At 43.5% G+C, this 25,698-nt stretch overlaps 1 protein-coding gene and 1 long non-coding RNA gene across 8 annotated transcripts in view; one reads left to right on the top strand and one right to left on the bottom strand.

Annotated features, from left to right (window-relative positions):
- The window catches only part of SDK1 (sidekick cell adhesion molecule 1), a 605,542-nt gene that overhangs the window by 138,462 nt on the left and 441,382 nt on the right, over nucleotides 1–25,698 (bottom strand). For all 7 annotated transcript variants that reach the window (XM_082199580.1, XM_082199584.1, XM_082199585.1 and 4 more), the window contains 4 exons: nucleotides 24,241–24,433; nucleotides 17,556–17,654; nucleotides 11,491–11,682; nucleotides 9,823–9,944 (listed from right to left, as the gene is read on the bottom strand). In XM_082199580.1, coding sequence (XP_082055706.1) covers nucleotides 9,823–9,944; nucleotides 11,491–11,682; nucleotides 17,556–17,654; nucleotides 24,241–24,433 — 606 coding nt within the window. The remainder of the gene's footprint in view (nucleotides 1–9,822; nucleotides 9,945–11,490; nucleotides 11,683–17,555; nucleotides 17,655–24,240; nucleotides 24,434–25,698) is intronic.
- On the top strand, nucleotides 544–18,588 carry LOC309519163. Its single transcript, XR_014213705.1, has 3 exons — nucleotides 544–780; nucleotides 15,904–15,999; nucleotides 17,583–18,588. It is a non-coding gene; the product is annotated as an uncharacterized lncRNA (long non-coding RNA).

Genomic DNA, 25,698 nt, shown 5'->3' with positions numbered 1-25,698 from the left:
AGGTGCTGGAAACCACAGGAGGAGGGAGGGCTCTTGTGCCTGGGTCCTGCTTGCGGGCTTCCTATTGAAGCATCTGTCTGGCCACTGAGAGACAGGATGCACTTGAAAAGTTACAGATTTCCCCTGAAAGTCTGCATTCATATCTGAATGCCAATGGCCCATCTTGCCCAGCCGCACTGGTTCTTTTAGATGCATCTCACTTTTCTTTCTTGTTGGAATTGTCTGCATTTGTGCGTTCAATATTTCACTTTTAAGAAATTCCTACCCCTCCTGGACTCCCTTCTCGTTGAATATTTCTGACCATGGGATCTCACCCAGTAGTTCCTTAAATCAGCCTTCTTCAGGTCCAGAGTGCATGTCTGACTACACTCAGCTTTCCTTTGCCTCTGTATCATGAAAGCCAGGAGGCCATGATCCCTTCCTCCCATGTCTCCCAGTGCTTCCACTTCATCAATCAGTTCCTCCCTGTTGGCAAGGCCTCTCCTCCTCCCAGAGGGAGGGGTTGTGAGCGGGAGCAGCTTCCCGCTGTGGGGCAGGGAGGCGTACTCGGCTCCCTGCTCCTGATTGCTTCTGCTGCCGCGGCTAAGCCTTCCAGCCGACCAATAGGGCAGGCTGGTGGGTGGGGCTAGCCGCATTTAAACAGCCGCAGCAGCGCTCTGCTCCCAGTCTGTTCCTGCTTTCTTCGGATCTCCCGCCCTCCCTCCCTCTTAGGTCAGCTTCTTTTGCATATTGACCTTGCTACAGACTTTGGTTGGTTGCCTTGGTTGCCCAAGGGGCCTGGTAAGACTTCTTTTTATCCAGTTGGCAAATTGGCTCCAGCCTCTTGGTTCTTTTGCCTACCTCGTAGCAATTCGTCACAACTTTCTGGTATTGGCGGTTAGGCATTGGAATAGGTGTGCTGTGTTGGAGGACTGGGTATGCGCCATCATCTACCCCTCCTCTTTTGGGTATTCTGTTAAAGGAATCTGGAGGTCGTGGATCCTGTCCGATGCCCTGCTGGTGACTAGGGCCCTGGCACGACCCCCGTGACATCATGGGGGAGCTTCCAGTTGTATTTGCATCAACAAGCTCCTCCCATTGGTTGTTAACCCTGATATGACTCCTGTGGAGTCTTGTATTGCTGTTTCATCCAATGCCTAAGCCAATACTACTCACATGCTGTAACCAGTAAAAGTTGTGGCCTAATTTTTCCCATTAACCTAAAATAATGTGTCTTTGTGTCTTATTATACTCCTATGCAGGTGGCGGGCCCTTGACTGACAAGGGCCAGTTCTTCCAGCTTGTGGAAAATGAAATTGTCTCCAAGACAATGGAGGCATTTGTTTGATCTTACATTTTTGTCAGAGTTTGAGTTCCAACAGATATTTTACTGACTATGGCATTTTGGATATTTGTGTAACAAATGTAATATAGGTACAGTCTTCATGCTCAATAAGAGCTCTGTGTATTTTCTATCTGTGGGTCTGTATTTGACTACAAAAATGTAAAGGGTGAGTAAGCCCTGAGAGATTCATAATACCAGAACTGCTGTGCCTCTGAAATGTGAGAGAAGCATTTTAAAATTAAGTACATTTTAATTTTGCAGTTTGGGAAAATTCTATTTCTGTTGGTGAAACACACTGCCCTTCAGGCAAGTGTTATGACAAGAAGCACACTGAAGAATTTTGTGCTATTGTTAAAGGAACACCCAGATGCCAACTCTGATTCTGTCTAATGATGCAGAGTAAAAGCTTTCAATTTGCAAACCACAGGCTGTTTCCAAGTATACTGCAGACACATGATTTAGAATGACAAAAGAACAGACCAACTCTAAAACTGAGTCTTGCAAAGTAAAATGTTAGCAAGATGCGAAGGAAGGAGGAATTGACTTGGAGCTGTAAAAAGCCAGAGGAAGCAGATAAAGAAAGATTGGCTCGGATTAGCAGGCATTATATTTCAGGCTACTGTTCTTATGTCTTCAGAATGGTTTACATGGGACGTTCAAACACTGATACAAATCCTTATTTCTGCAGTTTAAGAATGACACATCTCAACACAAATGTACCCGGTGTAGCTTTTTAAAGCAAAATTTAGAATAGAAACCATTAAGATGAAGAAGCTGGGAAAACAAAGGAAAGAAGCAGAAAGATTCAGAAAAGGGCCACCAAAATGAAAAGGCGAGAGAGAGGTGATGTGAGAAAAATTACACATGGCATGGAGAAGTGCGTAAGAGAAAAAATAATTACCCCTCTCTCCAACGCTAGAACTCACAGACATCCAGAGAAGCTAAATGATGGAAAGTTCAGGACAGATAAAAGAATGTACTTCTTCATGCAGAGCTTAGTTAAGCCATGAACTCCTTTCCACAGGGTGAGAGCCACCAACTTGGATGGCTTTAAAAGAGGATTAGACAAGTTCATGAAGGATAAGACTGTAAATGGCTGCTAGCCAACATGGACATAGGAAGACCCTGGTGGGTCAGGCCTATCTAGTCCATCATTATCCAGTTCTCGCAGTGGCCAAGCAGGAGAGCACTCTCCCCTCCTTGCATGTTGTGAGTGTCACAATCATCCCCAGAGATGCAGGGAATGTTGTTTCAGCAATGTACTGCAGTGTAACCATGGCTTATGTGCTGACTAAGATCTGCGGTATGAACAACATCAGCATGATGCCCTGGAACCTGGATACTGTTCAGGAATCACATGCCGAGGTAAAGGTTAAATGGAAACCTCGAAAGATTCCACCAATGGTGTCTCTGAAAATTTTTACACATCACTTGGGAAGGCAGGCGAACTAATGCCAGTGTACTGGAAGAAGCAAAGTTCACCTGTGTCGAAGCAGTGATTCTTCAACATCAACTTCGTTGGACTGGTCATGTTGTGTGGATGCCTGATTATTGTCTTCCAAAGCAACTACTCTATTCTGAACTTAAAAATGAAAAGTGTAATGCTGGTGGTCTACAAAAGAGGTTTAAAGTCTCAAGACAAATATATATATATATCTATATAATGTAGTATAAACACCAACGATTGGGAAACACTTGCCTGCAAGCACTCCAATTGGAGAACAGCCTTGACCAAAGGTGTCATGGGCTTTGAAGGCACTCAAACTCAGGACGCAAGGGGGAAACGCGCTAAGAGGAAGGCACACTTGGCAAATCCACACCATGATCAACTCCTGCCCGGAAACCTATGACTCCACCGTGGAAGGATGTGTGGATCCAGAATTGGCCTCCACAATCACTTACGGACTCACTTTTAAAACTGTGTTTATGGAAGACAATCTTACTCAGCTACGGGAGATTGCCAAAGAAGAAGAAATGGAATGCCTGTACTCATCGTTCAAAAGGGACCAAACAACTGGAAGCAACCTCACTACCAGCGAATGGTCAGTATAAAGGAATAGTCTCAGGAATTCAGCATTTAATCTTAAAAGTACCATATAATATTATTTATAGAAATCTGTAGCTGGGAAGGAAGGAGCAGAGTTTGCCTGACAGGAGAATAAATGAGGAACGGCCAGTTGGAAATAAATAAATAAATCTAGGATACCACAGCAGAAACAAAGAGGGACATTGTTCAGAGCTAATGGAGAGGAGTATTTCTCTGAGGCACACTTAAAGACTTAAGGTGAGAAAACTCTAGAGTATTTCATTACTCAGACACATGAGTGATTGGAAGTATATTGTAAAAGGCAATTCATCCTGTACTACCCCCTTGTGGCCTATAATTTAACGCACACACACCCAGACAGCCTGTTTAGCATAGAAACTCATGAAACAGAATCTAAAAGCAGATTTCTCCACTGAGGATCAGATAAACTCCTGAGCGAGCTGGACTACAGATATAGAGGCGTGTCTGCAATTCCTGTTGTGGCTTTCTTTCTTCTGAACATTCACAAAGATCTCTACAATTTATTTATAGACTGCCACATATCTATTATGTAGTATCTCACAACAAGAAAGTCTTCCAGCTATTTCACCACTTCCTTTACAGCACTGCAAAAACAAACAAACAAACAAAATGAAAATCTGAAGCAGCTCAGGAGTAAAAGAAGAGAAGTCATCTTTCAGTCTTGCTGACTGTTTCACATCCTGGATTGATTTTTTTATTCCCCTAATGGGGCAAATTCTTAAATAATGCATACAGACAGATTAAGGATGAGGAAGGCCCAGGGGTGTTTTTTTTTTTTGGGGGGGGGGGACAAACCTGTGGTATGATTAGGATTGCCTTTCTCCTCACAGAAGCTTTAAGATGTACAGTGGTACCTCAGGTTAAGAACTTAATTCATTCTGAAGGTCCGTTCTTAACCTGAGGTACCACTTTAGCTAATGGGGTTTCCCGCTGCTGCCGCGCCGCCACTGAACAATTTCTGTTCTCATCCTGAAGCAAAGTTCTTAACCAGAGGTACTACTTCTGGGTTAGCGGAGTCTGTAACCTGAAGCATCTGTAACCCGAGGTACCACTGTATTTCATTTCACTTTTAATTTGAATACCGCCTTTCTATATTATTATAAGCAAGGCGGCTTACAAGCCGAAGAAACGACAAAGATCACACACCTTTCAACAATCTGATCCGATATGAAAAAGTCACAATAAAAACGTAACTTTGAAATGAACAGCTTATGTCAAATAAAGTAGTATTCAATAATACATTTGAATACAATAGTATGAGAGGCACAGAATTGCACAAGGCACAGATTTCTCCACCGTGGTGTCTCCACATAGAGAAAACTACACCTGTTGAATTATATCCTACTAGGTAGGCATTAGGGACGCGGGTAGTGCTGTGGTCTAAACCACTGAGCCTTGGGCTTGCCAATCGGAAGGTTGGAGGTTTAAATCCCCGTGATGGGGTGAGCTCCCGTTCCTCAGTCCCAGCTCCTGCCAACCTGGCACTTTGAAAGCACATCAAAGTGCAAGTAGATAAATAGGTACCGCTCCGGCGGGAAGGTAAACGACATTTCCGTGCACTGCTCTGGTTTCGCCAGAAGCGGCTTAGTCATGCTGGCCACATGGCCCAGAAAACTGTCTGCGGACGAACGCCGGCTCCTTCGGTCAGGAAAGCGAGATGAGCGCCACAACTCCAGAGTCATTTGTGACTGGACTTAACTGTCAGGGGTCCCTTTACTTTTTAGGTAGGCATTAAAGCGCTGTGGGCTAAAGCCTCAGCGCCTAGGGCTTGCCGATCGAAAGGTCGGCGGTTCGAATCCCCGCGGCGGGGTGCGCTCCCGCTGCTCGGTCCCAGCGCCTGCCCACCTAGCAGTTCGAAAGCACCCCCGGGGGCAAGTAGATAAATAGGTACCGCTTACCAGCGGGAAGGTAAACGGCGTTCCGTGTGCGGCTCTGGCTCGCCAGAGCAGCATTGTCACACTGGCCACATGACCCGGAAGTGTCTTCGGACAGCGCTGGCCCCCGGCCAATAGATGTGAGATGGGCGCACAAACCCCAGAGTCTGTCAAGACTGGCCCGTTCGGGCAGGGGTACCTTTACCTTTACCTTAAAGGCACAGAGTCTTAATGGGGGAGGGGATATCTTGGTTTAGAAGGTAAATGTAAAGGGAGGGCCTGGTTTTGTTTTTTTTGTACATCAACTAACAAAGTTTAGCACACAAATACTGATAATATCCCTTGGTATTATGTCTCTCCTCCTCCTTGCATGAGAGGCTTCCTTCCCAAATATTAACACCCGACACAACGTTTCGAGTATTTCTTAGTCTCTAACCAGTTGCAGAATTCCAACATTCCAATTTAAAACTGGCTGATGGGAAAGACAACAGCAACCAGTTAGATGCCTTGGGAAGTTCACTAACGGGGCATGATGGAGGGTCCCTCTAGACTAGACACTAGTGGGTTTTTGTGAGTATGTTCTATAAGGTGTCAGAGATGCAACAAAGAACATTAGTTGTGGATTTCTAAAGAACATAATCTTCCTTCACTAGTTCTGAGGTATGAAAATGACAGGATTTCTCTGGTAGAAGATGGAGACAGAATAAAATTGCAGAGTTTTGAAAAATTGAAAAACAAATTGCGAGATTGGCTCCATTATTATCAAATAATGGAGGCATACAAATTGGACAAAAAAGTTGGTTTCCAGGTGGAAAAATCAAAATTGGAAACAGAATTGTTAGATCCAAAAACCAAGAATTTGTCAAGAATGTATAACTTGCTGTTGAAATGGAACACTCAGGATGAAACGGTGAAATCAGCTATGATTAAATGGGCACAAGATGTTGGACATAACATAATGATGGCTGACTGGGAACAGTTATGGACCACATGTATGAAATTTACGGCATGTAATGCCTTAAGAGAAAATTTAATGAAAATGATTTATAGGTGGTACATGACACCAGTCAAGCTTGCAAAAATCTATCATTTGTCCGATAATAAATGTTGGAAATGTAATGAGACTGAAGGTACATTCTTTCACCTTTGGTGGACGTGCCCAAGGATTAAGACATTCTGGGAGATGATTTATAATGAAATGAAAAAGGTATTTAAATATACCTTCCTTAAGAAACCAGAAGCCTTTCTCCTGGGCATGGTCGGCCAATTGGTATTAAAGAAGGATAGAATTTTCTTTATGTATGCAACAACAGCAGCAAGAATACTCATTGCGAAATATTGGAAGACACAAGATTTACCCACCAGGGAAGAATGGCAGATGAAGTTGATGGACTACATGGAATTGGTGGAAATGACTGGCAGAATCCGAGACCAGGGAGAAGAGTCGGTGGAAGAAGACTGGAAAAAGTTTAAAGACTATTTACAGAAATACTGTAAAATTAATGAATGTTAGAAAAATGTTGGAATGAAGTTATATGGCTTTAGTAGAAATGTTATAAGGAATTAAGTATAAATAGATTAATAGAGTATTAAAGGGAAAAATAAGGTTAGAATGTGTTAAGACAATTATAGGATAGAAAACAGAGGAAGATGGAAAGGAATTGCTGGAACAATTAATAGAAGTGGAATACAAAAAGGGAGGCGTGAGGAGGTCGTGGAAATAAGTGAAAGAAAGATAAGATATTGAAATTGGACTGTTTTTTAAATGGTTTTTGCTTTGTTTTGTTAGTTGTATGTGTTAGTGTTTTGTAGTGTTTTTTGTATTGTATTGTATTGTTGTCTTTTTTGGATTTATGTAGTGTTGTGTTTAATTTGTTGGAAAACTAATAAATATTATTTTTTTAAAAAAAAGAAAAGTGACAGGATTTCAGCAGGAAACTATGGGACATGCACAATTTGGAAGCAAAGCTGTGTAGCCTCAAACTTTTGCAGGTGTAGACAGTATTGAAAGCAGGATGTTGTAGAAGCACCACAATACCACCATGGGCACAAAAAATCAGGAATGAATAATAAGAAAAATTTCTAGTGGGGTGCTAATTGTGGTGCCCCTATTGTTTATTATATACACCACAATCAGAGGTACATTGACTTTAAACCATGGACAGTAAATTGCATTTGTTATCCGTTGACAGACTTAGTTTCCATAAACTTGCCTAATCCATTAAAAGAAAAAAAGAAAAAAGAAAGAAGAAAAGAAAAGAAAAGAAAAGAAAAGAAAGAAAGAAAGAAAGAAAGAGATTGAAAGAGAGAGAGAGACAAATAATCATTCCCAAGGCCAGTGAGCTGAGGCACATTTTTATATTTTTAGATCCTGTACAATTGCAAATGTACTGATAGTGACATAAGCATCAAACCTTAATAAAGTGCTCAAGATGGAAATATTTTTATACAGCCAAGCAGGAAGATCATGCTTTTGAAAATAGCTTTCATCTAAATGCATTTCTTAGCATTTCTCCCTTGCTCTCCCTTTGAAGAAAGCTAATAGCTTACACACTCTTAATTATCAACTCGGTGCATTTAAAGGCAACAGTAAATGCTCTCACCTTTGCCCCTGTTCTCTGAATAGAATGGAAGGCCAGCCTTGTTCATTGTCTGTATGCAATTTCTGTTCCTTCTTAGTGGAGAAACATCTATCCCCTCTTTTAACAGGCATCCTGTTACCACTTCCCTGTAGCAGAAAAGCCAACCTATTGACTCCCCTGCAAGCCAGGCAGATCCATCAGCTCACTTGCTAACTACAGTGGCACCTTGGTTCTCAAACTTAATCCATTCCAAAAGTCCATTCCAAAACCAAAGCGTTCCAAAACCAAGGGTCACTTTCCCATAGAAAGTAATGCAAAATGGATTAATCCATTCCAGACTTTTAAAAACAACCCCTCAAACAGCAATTTAACATGAATCTAACGAGACCATTGATCCATAAAATGAAAGCAATAAACAATGTACTGCAGTCACACAATCAATCAATCAGTAGCTGAACTGGATTCCACACAGTCAGAAAAACAAAAGAAAAAAGCCGCAAAAACAAAAACACAAAATCATAGAATCATAGAATCATAGAGTTGGAAGAGACCACAAGGGCCATCGAGTCCAACCCCCTGCCAAGCAGGAAACACCATCAGAGCACTCCTGACATATGGTTGTCAAGCCTCTGCTTAAAGACCTCCAAAGTAGGAGACTCCACCACACTCCTTGGCAGCAAATTCCACTGTCAAACAGCTCTTACTGTCAGGAAGTTCTTCCTAATGTTTAGGTGGAATCTTCTTTCTTGTAGTTTGGATCCATTGCTCCGTGTCCGCTTCTCTGGAGCAGCAGAAAACAACCTTTCTCCCTCCTCCATGTGACATCCTTTTATATATTTGAACATGGCTATCATATCACCCCTTAACCTCCTCTTCTCCAGGCTAAACATGCCCAGCTCCCTTAGCCGTTCCTCATAAGGCATCGTTTCCAGGCCTTTGACCATTTTGGTTGCCCTCCTCTGGACACGTTCCAGTTTGTCAGTGTCCTTCTTGAACTGTGGTGCCCAGAACTGGACACAGTACTCCAGGTGTGGTCTGACCAGAGCAGAATACAGTGGCACTATTACTTCCCTTGATCTAGATGCTATACTCCTATTGATGCAGAATTGCATTGGCTTTTTTAGCTGCCGCGTCACACTGTTGGCTCATGTCAAGTTTGTGGTCAACCAAGACTCCTAGATCCTTTTCACATGTACTGCTCTCAAGCCAGGTGTCCCCCATCTTGTATTTGTGCCTCTCATTTTTTTTGCCCAAGTGCAATACTTTACATTTCTCCCTGTTAAAATTCATCTTGTTTGTTTTGGCCCAGTTCTCTAATCTGTCAAGGTCGTTTTGAAGTCTGATCCTGTCCTCTGGGGTGTTAGCCACCCCTCCCAGTTTGGTGTCATCTGCAAATTTGATCAGGATGCCCTTGAGTCCATCATCCAAGTCGTTGATAAAGATGTTGAATAAGACCGGGCCCAAGACAGAACCCTGTGGCACCCCACTAGTCACTCTAAATAGCAAAAACAGACAGACCTCAGTGTAACACTCAAAACGGAAGTGTGGCGCTCAATACGGAAGATTAACACTCAAAGCGGAGCACTTTCGCCTTCCAAAAAAAGTTTGCAAACCGGAATGCTTACTTCAGGGTTTGCAGTGTTTGAGTTCCAAGTTGTTTGAGTACCAAGGCGTCTGAGAACCAAGGTACCACTCTATACTTATTTGGTACATTTGCTCTAAGCCCTCACTCAGGAACGCACAGCCAACAGCCTATGAGATATCGCTCTTGAGAGTCTGATGCTGCAACAAAACAACATCATCTTTTCGAGGTGAATCACCAACTTCAATCTTGAACCTTTTCAAATTGTTTTTAGGAGACTCTCGTGGTCATACTCTAGCAGCTAAAAATCAAAGGTGATCATATTTTTAGTTCCTCAGAATTACTTCATTAAAATGGAAATCTTAAACCTCATCCACAAATATTTTGCATACCTGGCCTTCCACTATCCATTTGGAGATAGATGTTTTTCCATCGTACCCAGGCCGGAACTGAAGGGTGGCAGAGCGGGGGCTGATGTTGGAAATGACCAAATTGGATGGTGCACCAGGAAGCTCTATATATGGCAACACACCAAACAGAAAGAGAGGGAGAAAAAGAAGACAGAGTCAGGGGATACCGTATTTTGCGCCCCATGGGAAGCTCCGGCCCATAGGACGCACCTAGTTTTTTGGGGGGGAAATAAAGGGGAAAAAATTATTTCCCCCCCAGGTGTGGGGCTGGAAGAACCAGGTCGGGGAACAGTGGGAAGGCACGCTCTGCCTCCCCGCTGTCCCCCGAGCTTGTGGGGCTGGCGATGGGGAGAAGTGCGCTGATCCCAGGACTGCAGGCAGCTCTGCGCAACCCTCGGAGCCGGTCTCCCGAGGGTTGCGCAGAGCTTCCTGAAGCCTGGAGAGCAAGAGGGGTCGGTGTGCACCGACCCCTCTCCCTCTCCAGGCTTCAGCGAAAGCCTGCATTCGCCCCATAGGACGCACACACATTTCCCCTTCATTTTTGGAGGGGAAAAAGTGCGTCCTATAGGGCGAAAAATACGGTAAATACACAGCTCAACATTTCAACATCTTGAACAGCTGCAACAACAACAACAACAATAAAAATAAATAAATAAATAAATAAATAAATAAATAAATAAATAATAAATAATTTTACTATTTATACCCCACCCATCTGGCTATTATTTTCCAGTGGCAGATCTGAACATCAGAAGTGACCCACTGGATCGCAAAAGAGCCAACCTGGTCCAACATCCTGTTTCTCTCTCTGGCCTTCAAAGGAACGACAAAGAGGATATGAAGGCGAAATTCCTTCCCCCATTGTTACTCTCCAAGAATTGACAGTAACAGGACTATTGACTCTGAATCAGGACATTGTCTGGAAGTTTTGAAGATGAACCATTCTCTGCTATGGGTATCAAAAGAATCTTTATATCTTATAGAGAGCTCTATGTGCATTCGAAGCTTGGATAATACCTCAAAGCAAGTGACTCCTTGGTAGAAATGGGATTGACAGTGAAACAAAATAATCATGATAAATGCATAATGATGCAATTCTGGTCATTGCATGCGGATAGCAAGGCACTAAAAGTGGTTTGAGTGCCTCCTCATCTCACCTGCCACTCAACTCCCCATATGGGCTACCATTCCTGAGAAGTAGGAGAGGGGAGGAGTAGCTCAGCTCTGACTATTTTCTTCTCCTCAGCCCCGGCAGCTTGCTAGAGTCCAGATTCTAAGTCTCTGCTTCCCATCTCGTGTAAGGCATTCATGAAGGTGTAGATGCAATGGCACAGAGTTAAGGGCACTACATTAATGCAGGGACTTGATTCCTTTAACTACTCATTTCACCATTAGCCTTGAAAAGGCCCCAGTATAACCTCCCACCCAAATCTTTCCTGAATCATGTTATATGACAACCACGCACCAGACCATTGCAAATATGAAAGATATACCAACATAAATATATCGCCTGCATTTCCATTTCTCACTTTATTTCTGTAAGTAGCCCTTGTGATCCTTTGGCATTAAAAAAAAAAATAGAAGAAGAGTTAATTATACCCATCACACACCAATATTTCTGGGGCTGTTCCGATTTCTGTTTTTACCAACCTGGAGGAACACCAGACGAAATGGTTGATGAAGTGACCATGCCGGTCCCCTTTGACGTCTCTGCCGCTACCTCTATCGTGTAAGTGGTGAGAGATGACAAGCCTGTAATTTTGTACTCAAGGGTTGTGTTAGCAAGAGTGCGAGCAAGACGCGATTCATTCCTGCTGTACACCTCCCAGGAGATTTGGTAGCCTGGAAAGGGGAAAGAAAAAAAGGACAAAGAAATCAAGCAGCTGTTATCAGAGGCGTCTTCCACGCCTGTTCCCTGTGCAGTCTTAAAAATCTGTTCAAAGAACAGCTCAGTGACTTAGCCAAGGAGCCTCCAGTGTGTTGATACTCTCCTTAAACAGAAAAGCACTTTTCTATGTAGCAATGTTTGCTCATTAAGCTGGTGTCAACTGCAGCAAAGCAAAGGGTCCTGCCCCCCTGGGCTGAAGGAGCTTCACCTGCCCATTCTGCTGCCCATGGGGCTTCAGAGAGTGACATGCCGACAGAGCCCTCAGCTGTGTTTGCAACCCAAGGGCGACTCAGTGGCAGCTCAGTTCTTGCTTCTTCAACATCCGCCGCAAGCATCAGGAAAGTTTATTTCTGGATCATTTTATTTCTCTGCTCCTCCCACAAGTAGCTATTCCCACATGCGTAACCAACTGGTTCACATGTGCTTGTCCCCAACATCCAGGTTTGAGGGTTATTTCCTGCAACGCATAACCAGATTATAAGTATAGTACAGGTATAAACAAATGTCAGGGACACACACTCCAGTGTGGTGTAGTGGTTAAGAGCGGTAGTCTCGTAATCTGGGGAACTGGGTTCGCGTCTCCGCTCCTCCACCTGCAGCTGCTGGGTGACCTTGGGCCAGTCACGCTTCTCTGAAGTCTCTCAGCCCCACTCACCTCACAGAGTGTTTGTTGTGGGGGAGGAAGGGAAAGGAGATTGTGAGCCGCTTTGAGACTCCTTAGGGTAGTGAAAGGCGGGGTATCAAATCCAAACTCTTCTTCTTCTTCTTCTTCTTCTTCTTCTTCTTCTTCTTCTTCTTCTCTGTCCCCGGCTTATGGTGGCATCTTCAGTTGCTGGCAGGAGGGGGCTTACAAACACTTCCTTTTGTGCCATGTTTCTTGGCACAAGTCTATGCTTAAAGCTCCGTGTCCAAGTGGTTGTTTTGTTTTTTTATCTCAGTGCTTTCCCCAGAAACTTGTGTTTTACTGAACAAAAGACAACCAGTTTTTCTGCAGATTGCTGTTTGCTCCAATTCAGCAGTAAAACATGGGTTTTCTTAGGGAAAACACTGGAATGAAAAAAATCCCAAATGCTCAGATACTGAGCTTTAAAGCCCAGACCTTTACAGTGGAACCTCTCTATTGACAAATGATTTGGAACCTGAACGCTGAAAACCCAGAAGTAATTGCTTCTGTTTTTGAACGCGCTTCGGAAGTCGAACGGCTTCCGCTGCGTGTTTTTCTTTTTTTTTCAATAGATTTTGCTGACCGCCCATTTATCTTCAGTTTTCGAACGTTTTGGAAGTCAAACAGTCTTCTGCAACGGATTACGTTTGAACCAAGGTTCCACTGTACCTGGAAAGCACTGCATGAAAGGACGTCCAGATGAGCCCAGGGCCATGTTGCATGTTTTGACAGAGCAGCATAAATCTTATGCAGTGGAACCTCAGGTTAAGTACTTAATTTGTTCCGGAGGTCCGTTCTTAACCTGAAACTGTTCTTAACCTGAAGCACCACTTTAGCTAATGGGGCCTCCTGCTGCTGCTGCGCCGCCGGAGCACGATTTCTGTTCTCATCCTGAAGCAAAGTTCTTAACCTGAAGCACTATTTCTGGGTTAGCGGAGTCTGTAACCTGAAGCGTCTGTAACCCGAGGTACCACTGTACTGCGTCAGACCATTGACCCATCTAGTTCAGTATTGTCTGCAATGACAGGCATCAGCTCTCCAGGATTTCAGGCAGGATTCTCTCCCAGCCTTACCGGGAGAGACCAGCAGGGACTGAGCCTGGGACCTTCTGCATGCATAGCAGATGTTCTCCCACTTTGTATTAAGCAAGCCATTATTGCCCTTATTAACTGCAAACCAGGCAACCAACAAATACATCTATCTTTTCTTTCCTGCCTTTTTATTTCTTTGTATTTTGAGGATTTTGAGGAAAGAAGCCGTTTACTCATTTAGATTCTCTATACCTTCAGGGAGTCCATCCAGCACTAGATCTGGTTTGTAGAAGCTTGTAAGAGTTTGAGATCAATCGCTGAAAGGTGGTGACATTCTTGGTACTAATATTTTTAAAGCAGTTCAACAAACTAGAGGAAAAACACCTGTGCATCTTTACACAAGTGATATCTTGTACTAGGGAAAAGCTACTGTCACTGATGAGGCCTTATGGAAAACCTTACAAATGAGATGCTACTTAACCCAGAAGAACATGCTGAGAATTTTAAAACAATATGTGGGGGGATCTCGACAGCTGCCCTTGCATATACTTTTTTAAGCAGGGTGGATCATTATCTTGCCTTTTCTAACCTTGTACAAGAAAGCCATTGTCCTTATCTGTCCTTACCTGACCCTCCAACCTCACTTTTCTATTGTAGACTTGCTTGTTAAGCCATTCACTCCTTTGCTCTTTCATTTCTGCCTGCCTTCGGTGAACTTTCCAGACTGTCTATAACCCAATTTTCTCAATTTTGCTTCTGATTTTGCTTGTTCTCCTCTCTCCCTCCTCTGAACCCCTGGTGACAACTTTATTAACTCTGGAGCACATTTGTGAACCTTTCTTGTGACAGCCGAGAGAGTGCTGGTTGGAAAAGTTTGCTTGATTGCAACTTCCCTGGTGATTAGGATCAGGGCAGGAAGGTACAGGACACTCTTGAAGGGATGCGAATAGGATGTGATTCAAGCCCACTAGCGTAAGAGAGGACAGCTCTCCAGCAACTAGCTTGGTCATGAAACAACCACATTGGCCCTTCCAGACTTGCTGAATGACAAACTTGGATGGGATAGTATTTTCAAGGATAAATAATGATGATACACCATCATCTACTATCTTTTACCTGAAAACGGTCTCAGAGGTAGAGACATAAAATATATAAAGGAATAACTCAAGTGATTTCTAATAGTAAACGTGTCTTTCAGGAAGGTCAAAATAATTGCTGCATGTTTACCAATGCAAATCTACGGAATAAAAGGATGTCTTATCTGTTTTGCATCACATAATTGCTGGATTTCGTATGGCACACTCAATTTTTCCATGAACCTCTACTGCCACGTGACCACAAAAATCTATGTGAGGGCAAGATATTTTGTTTTGCACTCTTATCCTTACGAAAGTTATCTTCAAAAGCATCACTTGCTCATCTGATGAGCTCTGCAGCAGTTGAAGTGCCAAAGCTTTATCCTTTCACCCTGCCACAATGGTCGTGTGAACTGGCCCTGAGCAGGCAGAAAACCCCACCATCAACACACCAAATGTTCTACAGTACTTCTGAAAAGGAGTCCAGCCAAACCAGATAAAAACAAAACACATGGAGCCCAACCTTGCTAGGAAGGAACTGAACTTGCAGAAGAAACTATGAAGTCCAAAGGAAGAGGCATATGGAAGGAAGTTTTTCTAACTTTTAAAAGGCAGAAACTGTGCAAGATGAGTAGCATCCTAGAAGAACTGAAGAGGCAGAAGCAATTGGGTTTTATCTGACTCCAGTTTCAGGCAGGAGAAGAAGCATTCCTTGTTCTCTGGCATTAGCCCCTTCTCCATAAGCTGCAGCCTAACTGAAACTAATGACCAGAAGAGTTTCAGAAATAATTTTCTGTTGATCTGGAGTAAATTCTGTATGAGAGAGCAGTACATCCAATCACAAACTGTCCGTCTGCATCCAGGCCCTCATAAATCAGAGTTTGCTGAGGGAGAGAGGAAGATACTGAAATTTACAATGAGAGCAACGGGCAATTTACCAAAGCTGGCTTGCTCCCTCCTAATGCCCTCTGCGCTTTCCTCTCATTCCGCACACTAGAATTAAAAACCAAGTCACAGCAAATGACATCCATGCACCGAAGTGATGAAGTGGGAGCCTCCTAAGCACTCTTAGGTTTCTAAGCAGCATTGGATAAGCCACTGAACCATTCAAGGGAAATGAATGATTTCGCCACCTCCCATCTCCCTGCCTTAAATGCAATGTTCACCGTAACAGGGGAGCTTTTTCTTCCTTATAAACCTTGCCTGACATGTCTCTAGGCCTACATTTCCTCATAAATAAAAGGGATATTCACTTTGCTCCCCCTTTCCTAAAATAATTTGATTCACGTATAGAACAAACTGTCACCTTACTAAGCCAGCTTCAAAGCTTCCATAGGACCTGCTTGCATCCCCGTTGGCTAGGGCCATCTTGTTTCATCTTGTTCTCTGCTTTTTGTTTTCTAGAAACCACATGGACTAGCCCTGATTTTCTCTAGGAGGAAATGTTTCATAACACACCCACAATGACATGGCACAGAATCCATGATGGAATCATTACTGGTTTGTTACTTATACCTTTGACACTAAAAACCACAAATAACCACATTTAACAGCCTAAAACACAACCAAAAATCATAGCTGTCAACTTTTGCCTTTTCTTGTAAGGAATCCTATTCGGAATAAGGGAATTTCTCTTAAAAAAGGGAAACATTGACAGCTATGCCAAAAATGCAACATTTAATAAATCTACATGGCGGAGGGGAATGAATAAAGCAATCCACCAAGCAGCATTTCACCTCGTCCCTCTCAAAAGTTTGGGCAAAGAGATGGGTCTTTAATTGTCATCAAATTCTCAATAAAGTTTGGGCATAACACACCTCTGAGAGGAGGTCATACCATAAGTTGGTTGGTGCATGAGCTCAGCACATGGGTATGATTTCATTGCCTAGCTGTCACATTTTGGGTTGAAAGCTTCCAGCAATTGTTGAGATCACTTTCAAGCAGGCAGGCAGGCAGGCAAGCAGATTTTATTGTTTTTTGTGACCATATAACTTCCATAGAAGGAAGTATCCAAGTCAAAAAACACCAAAACACATTTTTAAAAACAACAACATTAAAATACATTTTGGCCTGGCCTGGCAGCCCTGTGGCCAGCATCTTCTTCACCTTAGTTTTCAAAGGCCTGTCTGAACAGGAAGGTCTTAGCCTGCCAGAGGAAGGATAACAAGGACGACACAAGGCTGGCCTCTCTTGGGAGAGAATTCCACAGTATGAGGGTAGCCACAGAAAAGGCCCTGCCTCTCTTGAGCCACCACCAACTGGGCCTCTAATGTTGCTAGGACTGGGAGAAGGTGCTCATTCAAGGATCTTAACAGCCAGGCAGGTCCATATGGGAGAGACGATCTTTCAGGTAGTGGGGTCCAAGGCATACACATAGACCCAATTAAATCACATGCATGTGAGAAATACGTGCAGCACAGAAGGTTATTAAAACTCTTTAATGCTTTTTGTCCAATACCCACGCTGTCTCTGCCTAAATATGTGGGATCCACTGCTGTGTGGATTACCAATAATGAAGCAATGGGTGTCTTTGCATTCCAAAGGTCACAAGTTTCATGTGCATAAATAGCAAAGAAGCATGGCCCAGTGAAACCTCTGCCACTGACAGCAAAAGAAAACACATTCTTTTGGAGCACATCATACATGAAATACATAAATGGAATTTTGGTCAACAGGGAACTAACATTTTCCAGACCCAAGGGCCAACATGAAGATTAAGATTTTAATGGATTTTGATGTCCTTGTTATAAATTCAACCCTAAAAAGTCTTGACAACTGGAAACAGTGGCTCTCCAGATGTGGGGAGCTAAATTGCCGCACAGACAACTTTTCTAGAGGCCATGACTGTGAGCTGGTTGTAGCTACCCAATGACCTCTCAATATACACCTTTGCTGACGCTTCAAGCTTTAAACAGTAGTAGCGGCAAGCTTGAATTCTCTGCCAGAAGCTCTCGATAAAAGCTGGCCATATTGATCACTGCAGTGCAATGAGTTTCTTTCTTTTTCTCCTATTCCCCTCCCCATCTTTTCGTAAGTGGCTGCTTGCTGATACTTGCCTGTAATGATGCCATTTTTCTCTACAGGCTCTTGCCAGCTGACCTTGAGCGAAGTGTCCAGAATCTCGGTGAAACTCAGGTGTCCCACAGCTCCTGGCTCTGGCAATCAGAAAAAGAAATCTGTTATAACAGGAGAGGCTCTGTTCACTTCAGATCTGATTTAGCCAAAGAGAGAAAACAGGCAGCTAGGCCAGGGCTACTACCAGCAGAGAGTGCTGTCAGAGCAATCAATGTGCTAAGGACCATTCTAATTATCACCTGCATGAATTATTTTACCCCATCCTCCTCTCACAGAGCTAAGGAGAGTGGCAGGAAGAGATTTAGCCACACTGGTTCAAATTCTCTTCTCTTCAATGAATATAATCAGATCAGGCTGAATCCTGAAAAACAGCCTCATGTGCTGTTGCCCCTTGTGGAAACAAAGCATCTTGTTGGAGGGTGTATGGTGTTGGGCTCACATCACCACATGTGGCAGACCTGTGAAAAGGTGGCCACATTCTGAGAGGAACTGTTGAAAGAAATTAGAGGCATAACTGCACAAAATATAATCAAAGGGCATAGTCGCCTTTACTTAATCATTACCTAGTGGTCAATATGAATCTGCATTTTAAACATCTTATTGGGCAGCTTTTATTAGCAGCCAAGGCAGTAATAGCTAGATATTGGAATTTTTAGAGGCTGTGCATTGACCACATGGTCTAAAGAAGTCTGGCAATTAACATGGATAGAAAAAAACTGACTACTAAGCTAAAAACAGAAAGGGGAACAAAACGAAAAGATCACATTTTTCGTGTATTGTCATACTGTTATTATGTACAGCACAAAAGAAGAGGGCATAGGACCTCATCCACATTACAGACTTTCTTTGGTTGCTGTGCTTGCACACAACTGCAACTGTCACACAACTGGAATACGACAACTTAAGGGACGGAAGTGTGAATGTAACAAGCTCTGATGTAATTCAATCCCATGCCTTTGGACAGGGTGGGTTTTGTTGTTTTGTAAGAAAATAAATTTCCTGTCATATTTCTAACTGGTTGTTATTTCACCTTCATAACAAAGTCTTTAAAATAATAAAATAAAGAAAGCCAACCACCTTTCCCCCCTGTCTTTTGCAGGTGCTGAATAAATGTCTGCAGTGTCACATAACATTTGAGCAGGGACTTTGCAATAGTGAAGGGCACATGGAGGTCAAGGATATCCACCCACTGCTTAGAAAAGCCCATTCCCCAAAAGCACTTTCAAAATACCACTCACAGGGCAAGGATCTTCAGCACATGCGTGTAACTGGGCGGAACTTCTAAAGGAAGCTTTACAGCTTAAGCTCAACAGCACTTAAAACAGTATTCTCTGGTGGGCAATGAAAACAGTGTAAAATAGAGCTAGCATCCAAAAAAATGTGCTGTCTTAGTTCAATCTTGATCTTCAATGAAGGCACAGAGACTGATTTGTGGGACTGCTAGCTCTCCTCACTTCCACAGATTTATTGAGAAGAGAGAGGCTTCTGCTCACTTTGCATTCACTATGCTTCTAATACTTGGATTCTTGCCAGACTGGGCTGTCTTCCTGCTCTGCTGACATCAGTTGGCAATTCATATTCTGTTTCCTCTTCACTTTTGCACAGGCTCTGATTCCTCTCCAGCTATGGAGAAGAAAGATAGCTAAGAGGCTAGTGCTAGCCAATTTCCAATTCTACACCTGCAATTCAGGGGACACTGTTGAAACGTCATTCTTCAGCCTCCAGTAATCAAAGTATTGCACAAAGAGAGCTTCTGGTCCAAGACATATCTAGGATTCTCTATTAATGGATGCACTATGACCCAACTCTGGCCATAGGAGTGTCAAATTCAGGCAGACCTTTGGATCAATAAGCCAGAGTGGCTCAGAACACACTCATCATGTAGAAAACTTCTACATCAGGCTGGCTTGCTGGTCTCAACAACTAGGGAATTTTATTTAGGCTGTGCCTTGTTGCCTGTAACTACTACCAGCAGGGGAGCTTATCTGTTGATTGACTCCTCTTCAGGAACATATGAGGTTTCTCTCTTGGAGAAAAACAGGGGGAGTGAGACCATACTGATTCGCCTGGACATCTTAGTGGTTTTAAGTACCATTATCCACAGTATTCTCCTGAATAACTGTCTGGGATGGAAAGGGGGGACACCAACTTATGGTTGTTGCATTCCTGTGTTGACAGCCAAGTCTTGGACATGGTGCTGAATGACTACTGCTGGGGTTCCTGATGTTTATGCCATTGGTTCCCAGAGGGCTATATTCTGTCTTTCTGCTACTCAACATATCCATGCAACTTCTAAGTGAGGGCATCCAGAGATCTGGAGTGAGGTGTCATTAATATATGGATGGCATCCAGCTCTGTTTCTTATTATCATCAAATCCAGATGAAGAAGTCAAGTCAGTCAAATTTATTTGCGAAAAACCACTGGTCATTACAAAAATGCAGACATAATTGAGCTGAGATATATATCAAAGAATAAGTGATTCACCCATACGTTAGACTCCATTTGGCATGATAATTTTTGTCTGATCCATTGCATGGTAGAGCAAACACAGAAGCATTATATACTACCAACCAAATAATATAGTCTTTAGGGAAATCACACTTCTGAAACTGGTATTTGCTTTGGGAGGAGAAGCACTGGAGGATTTTCCTCAAATGCATAGAGAAAACTCTGCCCCCCATTCATACACTCTAGCAACATGACAAAAATTACAGTGTTAATATTTACACTTTTCACTTCATAGCAGAAGGAGCTTTACAGGCATCTCAGTCATGTCAATATCCAGTACTTTTCTATCAGTGGCCTGAGCACTGGTGCTTTTCTTGCTTCCTGTTGCTCTACAGCAAAGGACTCAGCTGGGTCCCCTGCAACTGCTAGGTGGAAATTGCTATTCTCTTCTTCTTCTTCTGGAAGCAAACATAGCCCAGATTCTCCTGCAGTGAGTGACAAGAAGAGCTTCCCTTTCACCGCTGCGTGGAGCTGACTGTGAGCTACAAAGCCTTTCCTATCCAAAATGGACAGGATGATGAACTCAGGAGCTTTAATGCACCATAGTCTACCTTGAAGGAAGAAGCAGTCAAGCACAGAGAACTACAGGTAGGCAGAGTAAGTGGGTTAGAATGATCCTGGGTGTGTGTATTTGTGCGTGTAAGTGAGAGAGAGAGTGGGGAAACAAAGCAGTGAAGAGTGTGCATCTAGCCCAGTCCTATCTACTTGTCTGACTGGCAGCAGGGAAATGATGAAAGTGCATAACAATTATGCATGGCAGAGGGAACATGAAAAGAAAAAAAGGCTTTTCTCCCTCTCTCATAACACTAGAACTTGTGGACATCCAATGAAGCTGAAGGCTGGAGAATTTGAGACAGATAAAAGATGCCGGTTTCCTACAGGCATCTGGCTGGCCACTTTGAGAACAAGATGCTGGAGCAGATGGCCATTGGCCTGGTCCAAAAGGCCTTCCTTGTGTTCTTATGTTCAGTTCTTGCAAGAACACAAGAAACTGCCTATATGTCCGTCTAGCCCACTATTCTCTGTTCAGATTGGCCATAGGTCTCCAGTAGCTCACATAAAAGCCATTCATATCACTAGCCAGCAGGTTTGTTTTTTTAATAGCTTAGTAACTGGACCTGTGATCTCCACTATGCTAAGCAAGTGCTCTGTCCTTCAACTAAAGTCCCATTTCTTGCCAAAATCACAAGCAGAAATATTTCCCAGTTCTAATTCTAATTGTCAAGGACAAAACCGGGGAGTTTCTACATGTGAACTATGAAATCTCCTGCAGAACTATGGTCCTTTCCTATGTGCCATGGTAGGAAAGGCGATAAGAACTAATCTCTTGTGGAGCAGGCAAAAGAAGAAGAGGGGGAGACAGAACAACTGGCCTAGAGCCATGTTAGATATACCCACTTAGCAACCACCAGATCAGTTGTGCTGGTTTAATGTATGTCAACAGAATTTTTGAAGCCTTAAAAATCAGATTATTTCTGAAGTAATTCAAGCAACAGTTCTGTCTTCTGCTTTGCAATTCTGAATTTAAGTAAACACATTTGTAGTTAAGCAGCTTTGCAGATATCCAGTGGTTAGCCTGCAATCTGCTAGCATGCAAAAGTTCTGATGGCAGAAAATCTGTTCTTTGAACATAGAAGTATCTTTCCCAAGAAGTCTCTCCCATGGCCAATTTGTCAGCATTTGGAATCAGACTTCTTTAGCACTGAAGCTGTCTATATGATTCGTCTTTGTAGGAAGAGTGGCGAACAGATGGTTATTCTTGAGGCATTGGGAAAGGAAATAACCACATCAAGAAGCTGTTTGTATCTCCTGCATTGTCTGGGTTTGTCTCTACAGCAGCAGGGGTGAGATTTCAGATGGGAAGCGGGGAATTGAAGTGAAGAGTACTTGTGCTGAACACCAAAGAAAATGTTTCTTCTCTCTGCAGGCTTTGATAAATTAGGCCAGGGAAAATGGCAAAATAATAATAATAATTCTAATACACATCATTGCAAATTTGACATGCTATGCATGCCTTTTTCCCTTGTTTATTTTTAAATAAGATTTGTAAGTTGCCAAGATGTTCTGAATGGAGCTTTGTTGGGAACAGAACTGTGCTGTCTCATGATTAAATTTTGAATCTGGTGCTGAGTATCTCAGGGCCAGCTGTGTTGAACTGGGACAGCCAAGTACATACAAAATTGCCACAGCTATAGGGAGCCTCAGGTTCCAAATCCTCCTACAACAGTAGCTGTGAGGCAGAGGAGACAGATCCATTCCCTGGTCCTTCCCATTTGAATCTACTGGTACTGAAACCCACATCTCATGTCCTGAGCTCCAAGGAGACACTTCTGTCATCAGACTCTGACGACTGGACCATAGACTCCCTGCAAGTTCAGGAAAAACCCGAGGAACTTTCCCTCAAAATGCCCCTGCAGCTTGAAACCCATCTGCTTAGAGTAAGCAAAAAAACCTCAAACCCCCAGACCATTGACTGTGTCCAGACACAGCACTCATTATGTAGTTTTTCCATCCCAGCTACCTGAGCTACTCTAAAAACCTGTCCACGGCTCTAAGACACAGTTGAGGCAACTAGAATTTCCTGTCTGCTAACCATGGTCCTGAGCCAGCCCCTTGGTCTTTGTCCATGGTCCTGATCTTGCTCTGCTTTCCCTCAACTTCCAGTCTGTTCTAGAAACCCAAATTGAGACAAAAGCATGCATGCACATAGAAGGATGACTTGGGAGCAATAAAATTTTACCTGTGGCCCAGCCAGCAATCATGCTTTTATAAGCATGATTGGGCACAATTTAGAGGGCGCTTCTCCGGCCCAAGCTCTGTTGGAGGGAACGAGAACCAAGAGCAACTGGTCTTGCACAGCGTCCATTAAGCAAAGCATAATCCTAGCAAGATGGAGACAGTCGAGAGCTGGTGCACATTTGGTGAAATGGCATTCCTTCTGGTGGCGGTGCGTTTTCAAAAGCATCAGGCCTGCAGATTTGGGAGTCCCTTTTGCCCACATAAAACTGCTCAATAAATCTTCCTCAGAGGTCCCCCTCTTCTTCCTCCCACATCCTGGCCTTCAAAGTCTTATGATGGGCAGAAACAGGGCATAGAATCATTTTGGTTATAGTACCCTGGCTCAGGAAGGCTCTCCCCACAGAGCCTCAGTCTCAGTCAAGCTGAATGTCTTGTCGGCAGAAGGTAAATAAAACTTTCTATTTACCCTCACTTTACAGATCTTCCTTTCATAATTTTAAATTCTGTTTCTTCCTAGTGGATATACTGATGCTTTGCTTCTGTTTCTATTGTATTTTTACTTGTTTTTTGTGTCTGAAAAACACATTGCAAGCTGCTCAAGGTGTTCCTTTGGGAACTGACAGGTGGGGAACTATACTCCCAAGTGGATGGATTAACATGAATTCATTGGAGTTTGCACAAGGGGGTATCTGCAAATGATGCACACTGTGACTGCAAATCTTGTGTGTGGTGGCAGTGGACAGGATGGTTCTACCTGCCAATATATTCCCCAGTTTCTCTAAAACAAAACATATAAAAGAATATGTACCCCTAGAAGAGTTGACTGCATCCCACTCTCTCAGGAGGTTTCCACTGGCAAAAGCTGCAAGGTTACAGTGCTATCATGGAATCATAGAACTGTAGATGCTCAGAAGCCTTGTACATGTTAATCACATGTTTTCTATCTCCAAACTTTATGGTGTCTCACCATGGAGACACACAGTGGACAAGCACAAACTCTTCTGTCCCACAAAGTGTGACGTGGCTCTGATTTAATAATTAATTAACAAACGTTAATTGAATAGTAGTTTGTTCTTCAGAGGAAATTTAAGGAAGATAACTAGTTATTATGGTTGTTCCGGTATTATTATTAATTTATACAAATAAAATTATCTACACAGAAATTGAAGTAAGTCTGTGTTTTCACTGGGAGCTGTTCCATGTTGGAAGGGTATTCAGTGCCATAGCTATAAAGCCCTTCCAGCACGGAACAGCTCCCAGTGAAAATACACATTTTCAGTCTGCGGTGGTTCTTTGAATTGCTTAGTAAGTTTGATGAATGATTTCAACCTAATTAGGAAGTTATGGTTATTTGCTCATCAGCCAGCCAGGGATCATGTGGAAAAGCTGTTCATTGACATTGGTCACTCTTTACTTACTGTCTTCATGAGTCTTGAGCAGCTGTGGCGAGCTCCGTGGCCCATCCCCTGGGGTGGTGAAGCAGAGGACTGAGGTGTAGTAAGCAGTAAATTTCTTCAGGTTGGTTATGTAGCCACTGTGCACTCCATGAAAGTCCGGGGTAATGGTGACAGCAGTCACAGTTTCTGGCGCATCAACTGGCCAAGCCAGGAGCTGGAAATAGGAACATTGATTAAGAAAGCATGAAATCACAGCAGGGATGGCTCCCACAGTCCAATACATGGGGCCGCCAGGACCTCATTAGTTCACTTGTAAGAGCACAACATTACTATTAACACAATTGTTGCCAATTGGCTGGATGTACAAATTTAACCGTGTTGCTGTGCTTGATGAAAGCCTTGTGCATTACTTCCAGCTATAAACTGAGAATTTTAAAACTGTGCTGCTAAAATCTGATTCTTAAAAAAAAGAGGCAAACACAAGTGCTTTAAGCTAAACGTAAGGAGTTACATAACCCCGACAGAGAACCCCCTCCTGCTTCCAGGAATGAATAATCAAAGGGACGAGAAAATAATCAGCCAGTTGCTAGAGAACAGAAGGGCTAGGAAAAGGGAGGCATACCACTTGCCCAAATGCACCAGATTCAAAAGAAGCTTGCAAGGAGCCACAATCATGCCAGGAAGATGGGGGCCAGGCCCACCAACCCTAGGGGACACTGAAGGTCTAGGGTTGAAAAGGGGCAGGGTTTTGGTGGGTGTCATGTTCAAGAACGCTGAATTCATCTTTCACTATTCCCCTCAGTAGACCTAAGCCTCCAGCCTCTTCCATTTGACTTATAGAAACTGCTCCAGGTCTGGGTTCAGAGCCCTGCCAGGATGCTGTCATAACCCTGTCACATTACCAGCACCTGTGCAAAAATGCTCAACACACAACACAGAACCTTAAAACAAACCTCTCTGGACAGGGGAGGGGGTGGTGCTCCCCTCTTCAAGAGCCAGGGAGAGCAGCCTGAGCTAAACACCAACTGCAGAACTATGTGGGGCTGGAAGGCATCAAGGAAGGAACTGCCAGGCCTGTTCCTAAGTGACCCCAGAGACAGGGATGCCCTTACCATTTGGCCATCTCAGATGAAGGGTGCTGGCAGTCCCTGTGCTCATTCTGCCTGAGCCCCTACTGAGTTGGCACCTTGGGAGTGGAGATGCTTGATTGCTGATGCCTTGGGCTGTCTGTCTTGCCTGGATATTTACCCTCAAGGTAGCATAAAGCGAAAGGCCCTTGAGTAAGCAAGCAGAGTCTGCCAGGCCAGGGCACACACTCCAGCAGGCATCGTACTTGCACTGTTTATGTGACCCATGCCACTGCCACTGCATCGCATCACTGCCTGATCAAACAGGCAACAGTGGAGCACTGAACAAGGGGAGACAAGACGTAGGATGCTGCTCTAGATGTGTCATGCAGCCAGCCCTGCACTCCCCAAG

Source organism: Podarcis vaucheri, assembly GCF_965113315.1.
Source record: "Podarcis vaucheri genome assembly, chromosome: 14".
In the NCBI taxonomy this organism is placed as follows: Eukaryota; Metazoa; Chordata; class Lepidosauria; order Squamata; family Lacertidae; genus Podarcis; species Podarcis vaucheri.
This window is presented reverse-complemented; position numbering and strand designations above follow the sequence as displayed.